The sequence below is a fragment of the Pithys albifrons genome, chromosome 15, assembly GCF_047495875.1.
Source record: "Pithys albifrons albifrons isolate INPA30051 chromosome 15, PitAlb_v1, whole genome shotgun sequence".
NCBI classification, from domain to species: domain Eukaryota; kingdom Metazoa; phylum Chordata; class Aves; order Passeriformes; family Thamnophilidae; genus Pithys; species Pithys albifrons.
In genome coordinates this window covers 3,260,558-3,273,027 of record NC_092472.1, presented here as the reverse complement: position 1 = coordinate 3,273,027, position 12,470 = coordinate 3,260,558, and the positions used below count along the sequence as shown (strand labels likewise).

The following is a 12,470-nucleotide window of genomic DNA, read 5'->3' as shown; positions in this document are numbered from 1 at the left end:
TCATCACGTGTCAAAGGTTGTGCCATATTTTTGTGTGATCCTGGCTTCCCTCTTTTTAAAGGGAATAGTAGAGCTCTGATAACAGAGCCTTTGTCCAACAACTCTGCATTTAGAAGGTTGACACATGGTTAGGTGTCATTAATGAATGTTTTAGATTGCCTAAAGAATCACTGTCACAGCTGTTATCAAAGGTGGTTTAATAGGATGTTTAATAGGCAGTTAAATGCCTCCCTGACATCCGATCCCGTCAGATCTCGGAAGCTCAGCAGGGTCAGCCCCGGATTAGTACTTGGATGGGAGACCTCTCCTGGGAAATGCCGAGTGCTGTAGGTTCTAGTCCTGAGGACTTCACTGTCCCTGTCCAAGCTCGCTCGGCCGTGGCAGATGAACCTCAGGACTTAAACGGTGGGGCCAGTTCTGCGCACGCTGAGCCTCACCTAAAAAATCCACTGTGCAGGCTGGAAGGGCACAGCCACGGGGGGACAGCCCTGCCCAAATCTTCGTTCGCGAAGCTGAGCCACACACACACACACACACACCTCCCTTAATAGGATGTTGTGGAAGTGTGTCTTTAACAAACTTTCATTTCAAAGTTCACTGTATTACTACATGGAGGAAACACATAAAAGACTGTTTCTGAATTAACGTTCTGACTTTCTAAACTCCTGTTGGAGCTTAGATGAATCCAGGTCCAATCTTAGTCTCGGATGTGGACTGTGGTCTACCCGTAGTGGAATTAGCTACATGGATTTCATTAGTATTAATTTATCTGTCACCTACTGAGGATCTGTTCCAGGTTGAGGGATCTGTCCATCTCTGGTAATGAAGGATCTCTTGTCTCAGGTAAGGGATGTCAAGCCTTAAGAGGTGTCACTGTTCAAGGGGAGAGTCACCTGGTATGCAGTCCAGCAGCACTTCAGGGAGGACTCAGACTGAACTCATCCAAAGTTCTGTTGCTGGTGAAAGGTCTCCCTGCCTCAAGGAGCAAACTGGAGAGGTGTCTCATCATGATAGGAGATGGTCACCATGCAGCCACACTGTCTGGCAGAGAGAGTTGAAAAAACAAATATGATGACTCACATCTGCTTTATGAGATAAAGGATTTGGTTCAAAGTCAAATAGCATAAAACAGGAAAGGTCTGAATGAGAGTTCTTATACTCACAGCTTTCTTTTTTCTTTTTTTCTTTTTAAATTAATCTGGGAAAAGCCATCTCTTATTTATGTGTACATTGGATATTCAGTGTTCCAAGTTCACGGCATTGATGCTTACCATGTCGGCTTGCTCTTTGGAGGATTTCCTAGAGAAATTCTTGGTCTAGCTTCAGCAAGTTTGTAGTTCCTATATGAAACTTCTTTATCCACATTATATCTCCCTGGGGTGTTGCAATGGAGAGTTTCTTCACAGTTTTAATTACACTTTCTTCCAGGTCTTATTTTCCTGAAATGCTGTACTTCTTTCCCCCCGCCCCCCCCTTTTTTTTTGATGTTGCTTTTGCATTAGACGTTTTAAGTGTTTTCTTGCAGAAAAGAGTTACTTTACTACCAAATACTTTTCTACCTAAGCCAAAATATTATGTGTGAGGAAGAAGAAACATAATATAAAAGAGAACATGTTATACTTTTTCAGGAGACTTATCTTGAGAGAGAGGCCCATGAGAAAGCCTTTAAAGGAAGAGCTTCGTATTTGTGGGAGATTAGCAGGCCACATGATAGAAAAATTGTTGAGAGCTGCTGACTATTTAATAAAATGTAACTGTTAACTGTGATCCAGAGTGAGATCTCAGGGTAACACTTGCAGCTTGAGAATTCAATGACAGCCAAGTGCTCTCAGAGGTGAATTTCTGTTCAAAGTGAAGACTGAGATGTCCTTCTGGTGAGTTTCTCTGAGAACACTCTTAATGCTTCCTTGCATTTCTCGTCTTACTTTTTATCTTTTCTCTCTCTGTATGTACAGTTATATTTACCAAGGCCTTTCTTTTCAGTGCCTCCTTAGTCATGTCACAGCTGGTGTGAAAGGCAGGCGATGTGAGTGGCATACCTCTGAGTTCCAGTTTTGTTATGAGTCAACAGATGTACACATGACTTCAGAATAAGTCACATACCTGTGGAACAGAATGTGTGGTAAAAGAGGGGAAGAGATTCCCCTAAGTGTATATTTCAAAGACCCCATCTCTGCTGAATGACCACTCATCTTTTAGTTTGTCCTTTTATCATTCCTGTGCTTTCATGTAGTTGGATTTCTTCTCAGAATGGTGGTGAGCAAACAAAGGTATTTCATTCCTCCATATGATCATGATGCATTATCTTCTCATGAGATATTTTTGTAAAAGATGACAAGTTCAGAAAGAAACCTGAAAGATGAATAGGGTTTTAGAGGGATCAGAATGATGACATAGTTGTAGAATAGTTTATCATTCCTGTGCAAAACCTTTCTTCATCTAGACCTTTCTGTTACTTTTTGACAGAGAGTTTCATCCTAGTCAATATTTTATTTTCCCACCCTTGATCTTCCTTCAGGCTTTCTTTCCTGAACCATGGCTTATGTTTTCCACTTGTAGATTGTTCTATCCCATTTGTAACTGTGTGTGGTTTTTTGAAGTAAATACTGACTTTCCTTGAGAACCACATGAAGACAGAATATTCCATGTGATGAAAACTACATAGAAGCTAAACCTGAATCTCTTCCAAGTCCTTCTATTCAGATAAAGCCCTTTGATTAGACATTTACAATTACTGCTTCAAATTCATGATGAACAGGACACAAAGTGGAAAATTTCACAAGGACTGGTGTATTTTCGAAAACAAAACCCCCTGCTATATAATCCAAAGGAACTTGTGGGCTTAATTTGTGAGTTCATTCTTCAGTGACTTCCAGGTGCTTTGTGAAGCTTTTTTTTTTTTAATAGCAGAAATGTGACAAAGCACCTGTACATTCGTGGAGTCCAGTATTTCTCTCAGTGGGGTTGGTCACAGTTTTGGTTTCCTTTATTGATAATCAGAAATGAGTGAGAGATTTGAGTTTCTGATTTGCAAGAAAGACCTCGTGGAGAACACTGGCACACAGCCCTATGTATTGCTGACTCCAAGTGGATAACAAGCATAAATAAGATCAAGGAGCATTATTGCATAGCAACAGTCACTTCTGATGCCTCAGTGGCAAACTCTGGAACATAATACAGATTGTACAGTACTGCTGGCCAATCCCACCAGCCTGGGGACTGCTCTTATCTTTTTGAGGACTACAGCACTACATGTTCCTCCATGTGATTTCCTACATTGTGTGGACCTGGGTTTGTCACAGTAGTGAATAATCAGCCCCATGTGGGGCAGTGAGAGGCATTTGGTTTTCCTCCTTTGGTTTATTAAGTGCCAGGGAGCATTGTTGTTCTGAAAACAAGCAGTATCTGGGGCTTAGTAAAATTACCTAGTCCAGTTAAGGAAGACCTAGTCACCTCTTGAAGTGAGTGCACTTTGCCTACATTATATCTCAAAGCTTTAATTATTCCAAAAGCAACTCTGCACAAAGGTTCACCCTCTGATTCCCATTTCTCACAAGCATGTCTCGGGTACTAATGGCACACATAAATTATAAGAAATTTGAGCAGTTTTCAGTTCATATTTTAGCTTCTGTGCACTGACTATGAAGAAGAGAATAACTTTATTACGTTAGCGCACATACTTCCTAGTTGGTTTTTCTGCCACATAAGACCACAAGAAGTAAAAGCCCTTACCAGAGAATTATATAATTTCAAAAATCTATTGCAGCTACAAAATCCTTTTGGTATGGGTATGGGACTACTACTCTCTCTAATCACTCGGATTCCTGCTAAGCATTAAGCAACTACTTCTACGCTCGCTGATATCAATCCAGAAGACACCCCAGAGACGGAGCAGCCCCTCACTGCGGCCCAAAGCCGGGCCCCTGGAGCGCGGCCATCCGGCGGCTGCAGTGGCGAGACGGCGCCTCCGGGTGCCGCTGTTGGCCGCCGCCGAGCGGCGCTGGAGCCGCAGCCGCCGCAGCGTCCTGGCCCCGCAGGCTGCTTACTCGGCCGGCGCCGGCCACAGCGGCAGCGGCACGGGCAGCACAGGCGACAGGCGACGCGGGCAGCAGCGGCCAACAAGCCGGCGCCGGCCCCGCTGCGCTCCGGCAACCCCTGCACTCGCTGCGCAGAGCGGCTGGAAGGGAGGCCGGGCAGCGGCAGGAGCCGGCAGAGTGCGGCGAACGCTGCCGACAATGACAGCGGGCAGGCGGAGACAGAGCCGCGAGCCGACAGGCGGCAGAGCGCTGCTGCTGCTGCTGCCCGCTGTGCTGCTGTGCCTGTGCTGCCGGGCGGCGGCGGAGCGGCTCCGCTACACCATCCCCGAGGAGCTGGCCAGAGGCTCGCTGGTGGGGCCGCTGGCGCGGGACCTGGGGCTCCGCCCGGACGAACTGCCGGCGCAAAAGCTGCGTCTCAGCGCGGACAACCAATACTTCACCGTGAGCCACACAGACGGCAACCTGTACGTGAACGAGAGGCTGGACCGAGAGGAGATGTGCGGCGAGACGGCGTCCTGCTCGTCAGCTTTGAGGCGGTGGTGCACAACCCACTGAACGTTTTCCACGTCCAGGTGGACATCCAGGACGTGAATGACAACATGCCGCGCTTCCTGCAAGACAATTTCTATCTGGAGATCAACGAGTTGACTTCTCCTGGCGCCCGCTTTCACTTGGGCATAGCCGAGGACTCGGACGTGGGCAGCAACTCGCTGCAGGGCTACGAGCTGGAGAATAATGAGTACTTCGAGGTGGAGGCGAAGGAAAGTCAGGACGGCAGCAAGTTTGCGGAGCTCGTGCTGCGCCGAGCGCTAGACCGTGAGAAGGAGCAGAATCTGCGTCTGATCCTGACGGCGCTGGACGGCGGCGACCCGCCCCGAAGCGGCACCGCCCAGCTCTGGATCAATGTCACCGACGCCAACGACAATCCCCCCGTGTTCGCTCAGGACCGGTACAGGGCGAGCCTGAGCGAGGACACCCCTCTAGGCTCAACGGTGTTAAATGTCTCTGCCTCCGATGCTGACTCCGGCACCAATGCCCATATCACCTATGGCTTCGGGAAAATGCCAGCCAAGGTGCTTCAGAAATTCCTGGTGGACGCAGAGAGAGGGACGATCACGCTGCAGAAGCCCCTGGATTTCGAGGACACACGCGCATTCAGCCTGGCTGTGGAGGCGAGGGACGGGGGCGGACTGGTGGCGCATTGCGAGGTGGAGGTGGAGGTACTGGACGTGAACGATAACGCGCCCGAAGTGACCCTGACGTCAGTGTCGAGTCCAGTGCCTGAGGATGCACCGGTCGGCACAGTGGTGGCCCTGTTGAAAGTCCGTGACAAGGACTCCGGCGAGAACGGTCAGGTGACGTGCGAGCTGTCGGGAGAGGCGCCGCTGTCCATTCTGGCGTCTTGGAGTGGCTCGTACAAAGTGGTGACAGCGAGCGCGCTGGACCGCGAGCAGGCGGCCGAGCACCGCGTGACGGTGGTGGCCAGGGACCGGGGCAGCCCGGCGCTGTCGAGCAGCACGGAGCTGGTGCTGGAGGTGTCGGACGTGAACGACAACACGCCCGTGTTCGAGGAGGCGGAGTACAGCGCGTACGTGCCGGAGAACAACGCGGCGGGCGCGCTGCTGCTGCGCGTGAGCGCGCGGGACTTGGACGCGGGGACCAACGGGCGCGTGAGCTACTGGCTGGCGGGCGGCAGCGCGGGCGCGGCGGGCGCGGCGCCGCTCGTGTCGGTGGAGGCGCGGAGCGGCGCCGTGTACGCGCAGCGCTCCTTCGACTACGAGCAGTGCCGCGAGTTCTCGGTGGCCGTGCGGGCGCAGGACGGCGGGACGCCGGCGCGCAGCTCCACGGCCACGGTGCGCGTCTTCGTGCTCGACCAAAACGACAACGCGCCGCGGGTGCTGTGGCCGGCCCCGACGGCGGGGGCGGCCCCCGGAGCACCCCCGGTGCCGCCGGCTTTCGAGGTGGTGCCGCGGTCGGCCGAGGCCGGCTACCTGGTGGCCAAGGTGGTGGCGGTGGACGCGGACGCGGGGCGCAACGCGTGGCTGTCCTACGAGCTGCTGCAGGCGTCGGAGCCGGCGCTCTTCCGCCTGGGACTGCACAGCGGCGAGGTGCGCACGGCGCGGGCCGTGTCCGACAGGGACGCGGCCAAGCAGCGGCTCGTGGCGCTCGTCAAGGACCACGGGCAGCCGGCGCTGTCGGCCACGGCCACGCTGCACGTGGTGCTGGCCGACAGCTTGCACGAGGCGCTGCCGGAGCTGAGCGAGCGGCCGGCGGGCGCCGACGCGCCGGCCGAGCTGCAGTTCTACCTGGTGCTGGCGCTGGCGCTGCTCTCGGCGCTCTTCCTGCTCAGCGTGGCGCTGGCCGTGCTGGCGCGGCTGCGCCGGGCCGGGCCGCCCGCCGTGCTGCGCTGCCTGGGCGCGCAGCGCTTCTCCGTGGCCGGCGCCGCCTTCCCGGCCGACTTCTGCGAGGGCACCTTGCCCTACTCCTACAACCTGTGCGTGGCGGCGCCGCCTCGAGCCGTGCCCGAGGCCGCTTGGCCGCCGCCACCGCTGCCCATCCTGTGTGCGGAGGAGTTTCTGGGCGGGGAGTCGTGCGAGAAGCCGAGCCCGAACAGCACCGCGGTGGAGGGTGAGCCGCCCGTCGACCCGGAGGCACTGCAGGTCTGTAAATCCGTGCACACTTGATCTTCTTTTTTAGTCCTTCCGAACCCTCGTCCTCTTTTCCTTTGGTTTCCACGGCCTGTTGTGGGTGGGGAGTGCTGGCCTCTAGTTCGGTAATAGAATGAAAGAACGGAGTCACTACATCCTCTACTAGCACTGAGAAGTGACACTTTCCGATTTTCTGGAGGTTACAGGGTGAATCTCAGCTGGGAGGTGTTTTATACAGCATTTTACGTACTGCAGGTGAGAACGAATCTTTGCTCTGCAGAAGATCTGCTACTTCTGTAGTCGGAATAATAAGACTGACATTTGCTGTTGGAGATTTTTCCTTCCTGGGAGATTTGAGGCAAAATGTTGTATGTGGAGCTGGTTGATTGCTGAACTCAGAGATGTTCAGTAACAGTATTTCATTACTTGTCTCCCAAATGGCTGTGGCACCATGAATGGAAAATATACAAGTCTCCAGTCCGAATCATAGAAGAGAGTGTCTCTTTCTGGGGAAAGTCACTTCACAAATGGAAGAAAGGGTAGCAGTAGTGGGACGACTTAATTTTTTTGCATCCAAAGTAATAGTTATCTCTTTTTCCCCCCCTCTCTGTCTCTTTTCTCTCCTGCCTTTCATACAGAGTTTAAGTGTGTAATTGGTCAAAAACAAGATGCAAAAAACCAATTCATCACATGAAGACTAGTCTTTTCAGATCCTTTTTTTTTTCAGTTGGGTCTGGTTTATAGAAAATTAGTTCTCTCAGCAATTTTTTGCAATAATTTCTACATTAGTGTCCTAAGATCAGCCCAACATGTACCAACTATTAAAGAGTTTCAGCAAATGACAGTTAAGTATTTAAGTCAAGTATGTTTACAGAGTTGTTGTTGTTGTTCACACTATTTAGGGTGTGTATCTATACCAGAGTATTTTGTTAAAAATGTGTCTTACCGACTTGAAAATGCAAGAATTAGAACAAGACTTTAATAACAGGGTTCAAGTATTTACACGGTAAATTAGAAGGAAATGAACATTCCTTTCTGGGACCGTTAACATTATGAAATAGATTTTTTTTATATTTTATAAGCACTGGTTGGTGAATCTGCTAAGGAATGAAGTAGGGAATGAGGCATCCCCGTTCCACAGACAGTAGACAGTGAGAAGCAGCACTTCTAGGTTCTCTTGGAATCAACAAGTTCAAGCTCAGTTGAAACGTTTTATCTTCAACATTTCTGTTATTGAAAATGCCAGTGTTAGGAATGGGGAACAGTCTGCGCTGGTTGCAAGGGTAGGTTTTGGCCCGGAGGGGGTGTTCCTTCTTTCTGTTGATTTCGAGTTTTGTTTGTTTTTTCACACTAGGAGGTAGATCCCTCTATTTTGATATTCTGCACCTGTTCCTTTTCCCAAAGAGAGCTGCTTGGGCTTGGTAGACCGTGTTACTCATGGAATGCAATACCAGGGATTTAGGTCTCTGTGCCACCTTAGCAACAGTTGCTATCTATACCTCTTTTACGAGGAGAGGCCATAGCGATCCTGAGAAGATATTTTAAACAGGAAAGAAATAGGTGTCATGACAGCAATTAGGCACTCGCAAAAATTGTGTTTACATTTCTACACGCAATCCACATTATTTAGGATGTTCAGCTGTACTTAGATATTATTTTCATATCTACCGTTCAAAAAAAAAAACAGTTAAGAAGAGATGACACTCAAGAAACACACTTTTGAGGAAAAATTGAAGCAAAGGAAAGCTGCTATCTGACCTAAATATTATCTATGACTGAACCTTGGGCCACATCAGAGGCTCAATAAATGTAGAAATGGTTGGGTTTGCTGTGCTGCAAAGGCAAATTCCTTATAGTTTGCAAGGAGCCTGTGAATTGACCCCGCCGTTGCCCGACTTTTAATGTCTAATATCAGTCAATGATCGTGGTGTACTTTATTTAGACCGTGAGTATTTATAGCAAAGTTCCGGCCACTTGGGCTAATGAGCTTGAGATCTCTCATTCTCCGGGATGATGTGTGTGTGTATCGTTAGCACATTTCCTATCACAGAGACTGTTTTCCTTTGTTATCCCTCCACCAGTCATTAAAGCATAACAGTTACAAAAAAATTATACAGCGTTGTAGAACTAGGAATATTCTATATGTTAACCAAGAAGACAAAAAACACATACAGATTAGCACTTGCAAGTACTTTTCCCTGTGCGATAGAAATAGAAAGCATAATGGTTTATTCTTGCTAGAGCATCAAAGAAGAGGTCGGCTGGAGAAAAGAAAACAAAAGGCATGAAAGCCTGGCTAGATTATATTGGATGCGAATGCCGTGCTTTCCCTGCGAGCTGCCCGTAGGCAAGACAGGGCGGGCATCGTTCGGCAGCGCTCGGTGCCTGCAGTGCCGGGAGGAGGCTGCGGGCGCCGCTGTTGACCGAGAGGAGCGAGAGGAAGGTCGGAGCGCTGCAGCCCCGCCCGCTGCGGACCGGCTCGCTCATTAGATCGCTGGATTCCTGGCTCGGAAATCGGTCCGTTTCCGATCCCCCTGCAGTGGGAAGCCGTGCTATAGCGAGGCGGAGAGGCCAACGGCGGCAGCAGCAGGCGGTGCCTCAAGTCCGAGAAGGAGCGGGATCTCCCCGGTCAGCAGCAGAGATCTGCCGGCGGTGTTGCAGTACCGGAGGTGCCGCGGCCGAGATGTGCACGGCGGGGAGGCGCTGGGACCGGCGGCAGCGAGTCCTGCTGTGGGGCGTCCTGCTGGCCGCGTGGGAGGTGGCGTGGGGGCAGCTGCGCTACTCGGTGCCCGAGGAGATGCCCAAGGGTTCGTTCGTGGGCGACGTGGCCAAGGACCTGGGGCTGCAGCTGCCGGCGCTCCGAGACCGCGGCGTTCGCATCTTGGACAAGGGTAAGACAAAGTATTTCTCTCTGCACGGGAAGACGGGACATTTAGTGATAGCGGAAAGGATCGACAGAGAGCAGCTGTGCCGGAGTTTGCAGCAATGTGTGCTGCGCTGTGAGCTCATAGTAGAGATAGAAATGAAGGTTTACGGAATCGAAGTGGAAATCACGGACATTAATGACAACGCCCCCACCTTCAAGGACATTGAGCTGGAACAGAGAATAAGCGAGATGACAGCCCCAGGGGCGCGGTTTCCTCTACCCAGGGCTCATGACCCGGATTTGGGAAGGAATTCTCTGCAGAGGTACGAAATGAGTGGCGACGAGCACTTCTCGCTGGCTGTTCAGGCGGGCCCCGGCGGGGATCAGCGTCCAGAACTGGTGCTGGCGAAGGCGCTGGACAGGGAGGAGGAGGCTTTTCACGAGCTGGTACTGAGGGCGAGTGACGGTGGAGATTCGGCACGGACAGGCACAGCGCGGATCCACGTGACAGTGCTGGACGCGAATGACAACGCGCCCATGTTCAGCCAGGAGGAGTACACGGTGAGTGTGCCGGAGGATGTGCCCGTGGGATCCACCCTCGTCACTGTCACGGCCACGGACGTCGATGAGGGGTTGAATGGGCATGTCAAATACAGTTTCCATAAAATTTCAGAAAGGGAGTCAGAACTTTTTCACCTGGACTCTGAGACAGGAGAAATAACTGTTAAGAACGACTTGGATTTTGAGGAAATCTCCTGCCATGAACTGGAGGTGCAGGCACGGGACGGTGGAGACCTCTCAGACACAACAAAAGTCGCGATTACCTTGACAGATGTGAACGACAACGAGCCAGAATTGACAGTATCCTCAGCGATGAGCGCAATCTCGGAGGACGCACCGACAGCGACGATGGTGGCACTTCTATACGTGCAGGATCGCGACTCGGGGGCGAATGGCGAGGTGCACTGCTCGCTGGACGGGGGCGTCCCTTTTCGCCTGGAGAAGTCTTTTGACGACTATTACCGCGTGGTGACAGCAAGAGACCTGGACCGGGAGCATGTGTCAGAGTACAACCTGACAGTGCGGGCGACAGATGCAGGGTCACCGCCCCTGCAGAGCAGCGCCGTGCTGGCACTGCGGGTGCTGGATGTGAACGACAACGCACCAGTGTTCACGCGGGAGAGCTACACTGCGCGGCTGGCCGAGAACAACGCGGCGGGCGCACTGGTGCTGAGGGTGCGGGCGACGGACGCGGACTGGGGGCAGAACGCGCGCGTGCGCTACCGGCTGTCGGAGGGGCGGGTGCGGGGCTTGCCGCTGTCGTCGTACGTGTCGGTGCAGGCGGAGACGGGTGCGCTGTACGCGCTGCGCTCCTTCGACTACGAGGAGGTGCGCGAGGTGGAGCTGTGGGTGCGGGCGGAGGACGGCGGCTCGCCGGCGCTGAGCAGCAACGTGTCGGTGCGGCTGCTGATCGTGGACGAGAACGACAACGCGCCGCAGGTGCTCTACCCTCCTCCTCCTCCACCGGCGGGTGCCGGCTGGTCGGGCGTGGAGCTGGCGCCGCGCTCGTCCGAGCCCGGCACACTGGTGGCCAAGGTGGTGGCGGTGGACGCGGACGCGGGGCAGAACGCCTGGCTGTCGTACGAGCTGGCCAAGGCCACGGAGCCGGGGCTTTTCCGCCTGGGGCTGCACAGCGGCGAGGTGCGCACGGCGCGCTTCCCGCTCGCCCGCGACGCGGCGCGCCACAGCCTGGTGGTGCTGGTCAAGGACCACGGCCGGCCGGCGCTGTCGGCCACGGCCACGCTCACCGTGCTGCTGGCCGACAGCGTGGCCGAGCTCCTGGCCGAGCTGGGCAGTGCGGCCGACTCGGCGGCGCCGGGCGAGCCGGCCGCCAGCCTGACGCGCTGGCTCGTGCTGGCCGTGGCCGCCGTCTCCTGCCTCTTCCTCGCCTTCCTGCTGCTGCTGCTGGCTCTGCGCCTCAGGCGCTGGCGCCGCTCACAGCTGCTGGCCGACACCAGCGGGGCCTTGCGCGGCGTGCCGGCCACGCACTTCGTGGGCATCGACGGCGTCCGCGCCTTCCTGCACTCCTACTCGCACGAGGTGTCTCTCACGGCCGACTCTCGCAAGAGCCACCTCCGCTTCTCGGACGGCAGCTGCTGCGACACCCTCCCGGCTCGGCCCCCGCCCGACGAGCCCGAGACTCTGCTCGGGCAGGAGAATCTCCCCTGTGCTCCTCCCGTGAATTCCGCCGCTCCTCCGGTGAGTTTCTCCTACTACACCGTGTCCTCAACGGTTTTCTAACAAGGCAAAGCTTTATTCATCGACCTACTTATCGAGGGTGCTTCTTTCTGTGTGCCTGTGGAAGTAGAATCCTTTGAAGGGGATGCAGGAGAAGGGAAACTACTTTTGGCTAGAGCACTGTTGTTTATGACATTGTTACTGTATCACACGATCGCTACTGAAACAGTATCTCCTGAAGGTCAGCTCCTCTTTTAGTTTTAGAGTCGTAATATTTCTTCACTGAGATATAGTTGACAGAGAAATATTTCTTTTCCTGTAGTACAGAGCTGTGAATATATCTATGTGACGTCCATGGCTTGTCCTGGTGCATGTTGAAGAGAAATTGTCTGAATAACTGGTTGTTTGATATGAAGTGTTTGCAGACTAGAGAGGTCAAAATACATTACACAAGTTTTGAGAGACTGGAGTCCTGGGAGCTCTATATGGGGGCTGTTGAAGGAAACCAGATTCCCGTTCTCATCTGTTATACAAAGTAATGCTATTTTCTCCTTTCCAAGAAAGTGTGGCCTAACAGAAATTACTCCAGCTGTACTGAGAGCTGTGAGGTGTTCTTGCTGTGCGTTTACAAGTTAATGGTTTGTTTTTAACTAATCGCTTAATACATACTTACAAATGCCA

At 52.9% G+C, this 12,470-nt stretch overlaps 2 protein-coding genes across 3 annotated transcripts in view; both read left to right on the top strand.

The window, feature by feature from the left end:
* Positions 1–12,470, top strand: part of LOC139678766 (protocadherin gamma-A4-like) — a 245,389-nt gene that overhangs the window by 34,656 nt on the left and 198,263 nt on the right. The window lies entirely within an intron of this gene.
* On the top strand, positions 1,864–11,852 carry LOC139679135 (uncharacterized). The gene is given in 4 exon segments (XM_071570566.1): positions 1,864–1,874; positions 3,833–4,554; positions 4,557–6,697; positions 9,033–11,852. Coding segments are annotated over 4 exon segments (5,694 nt in total).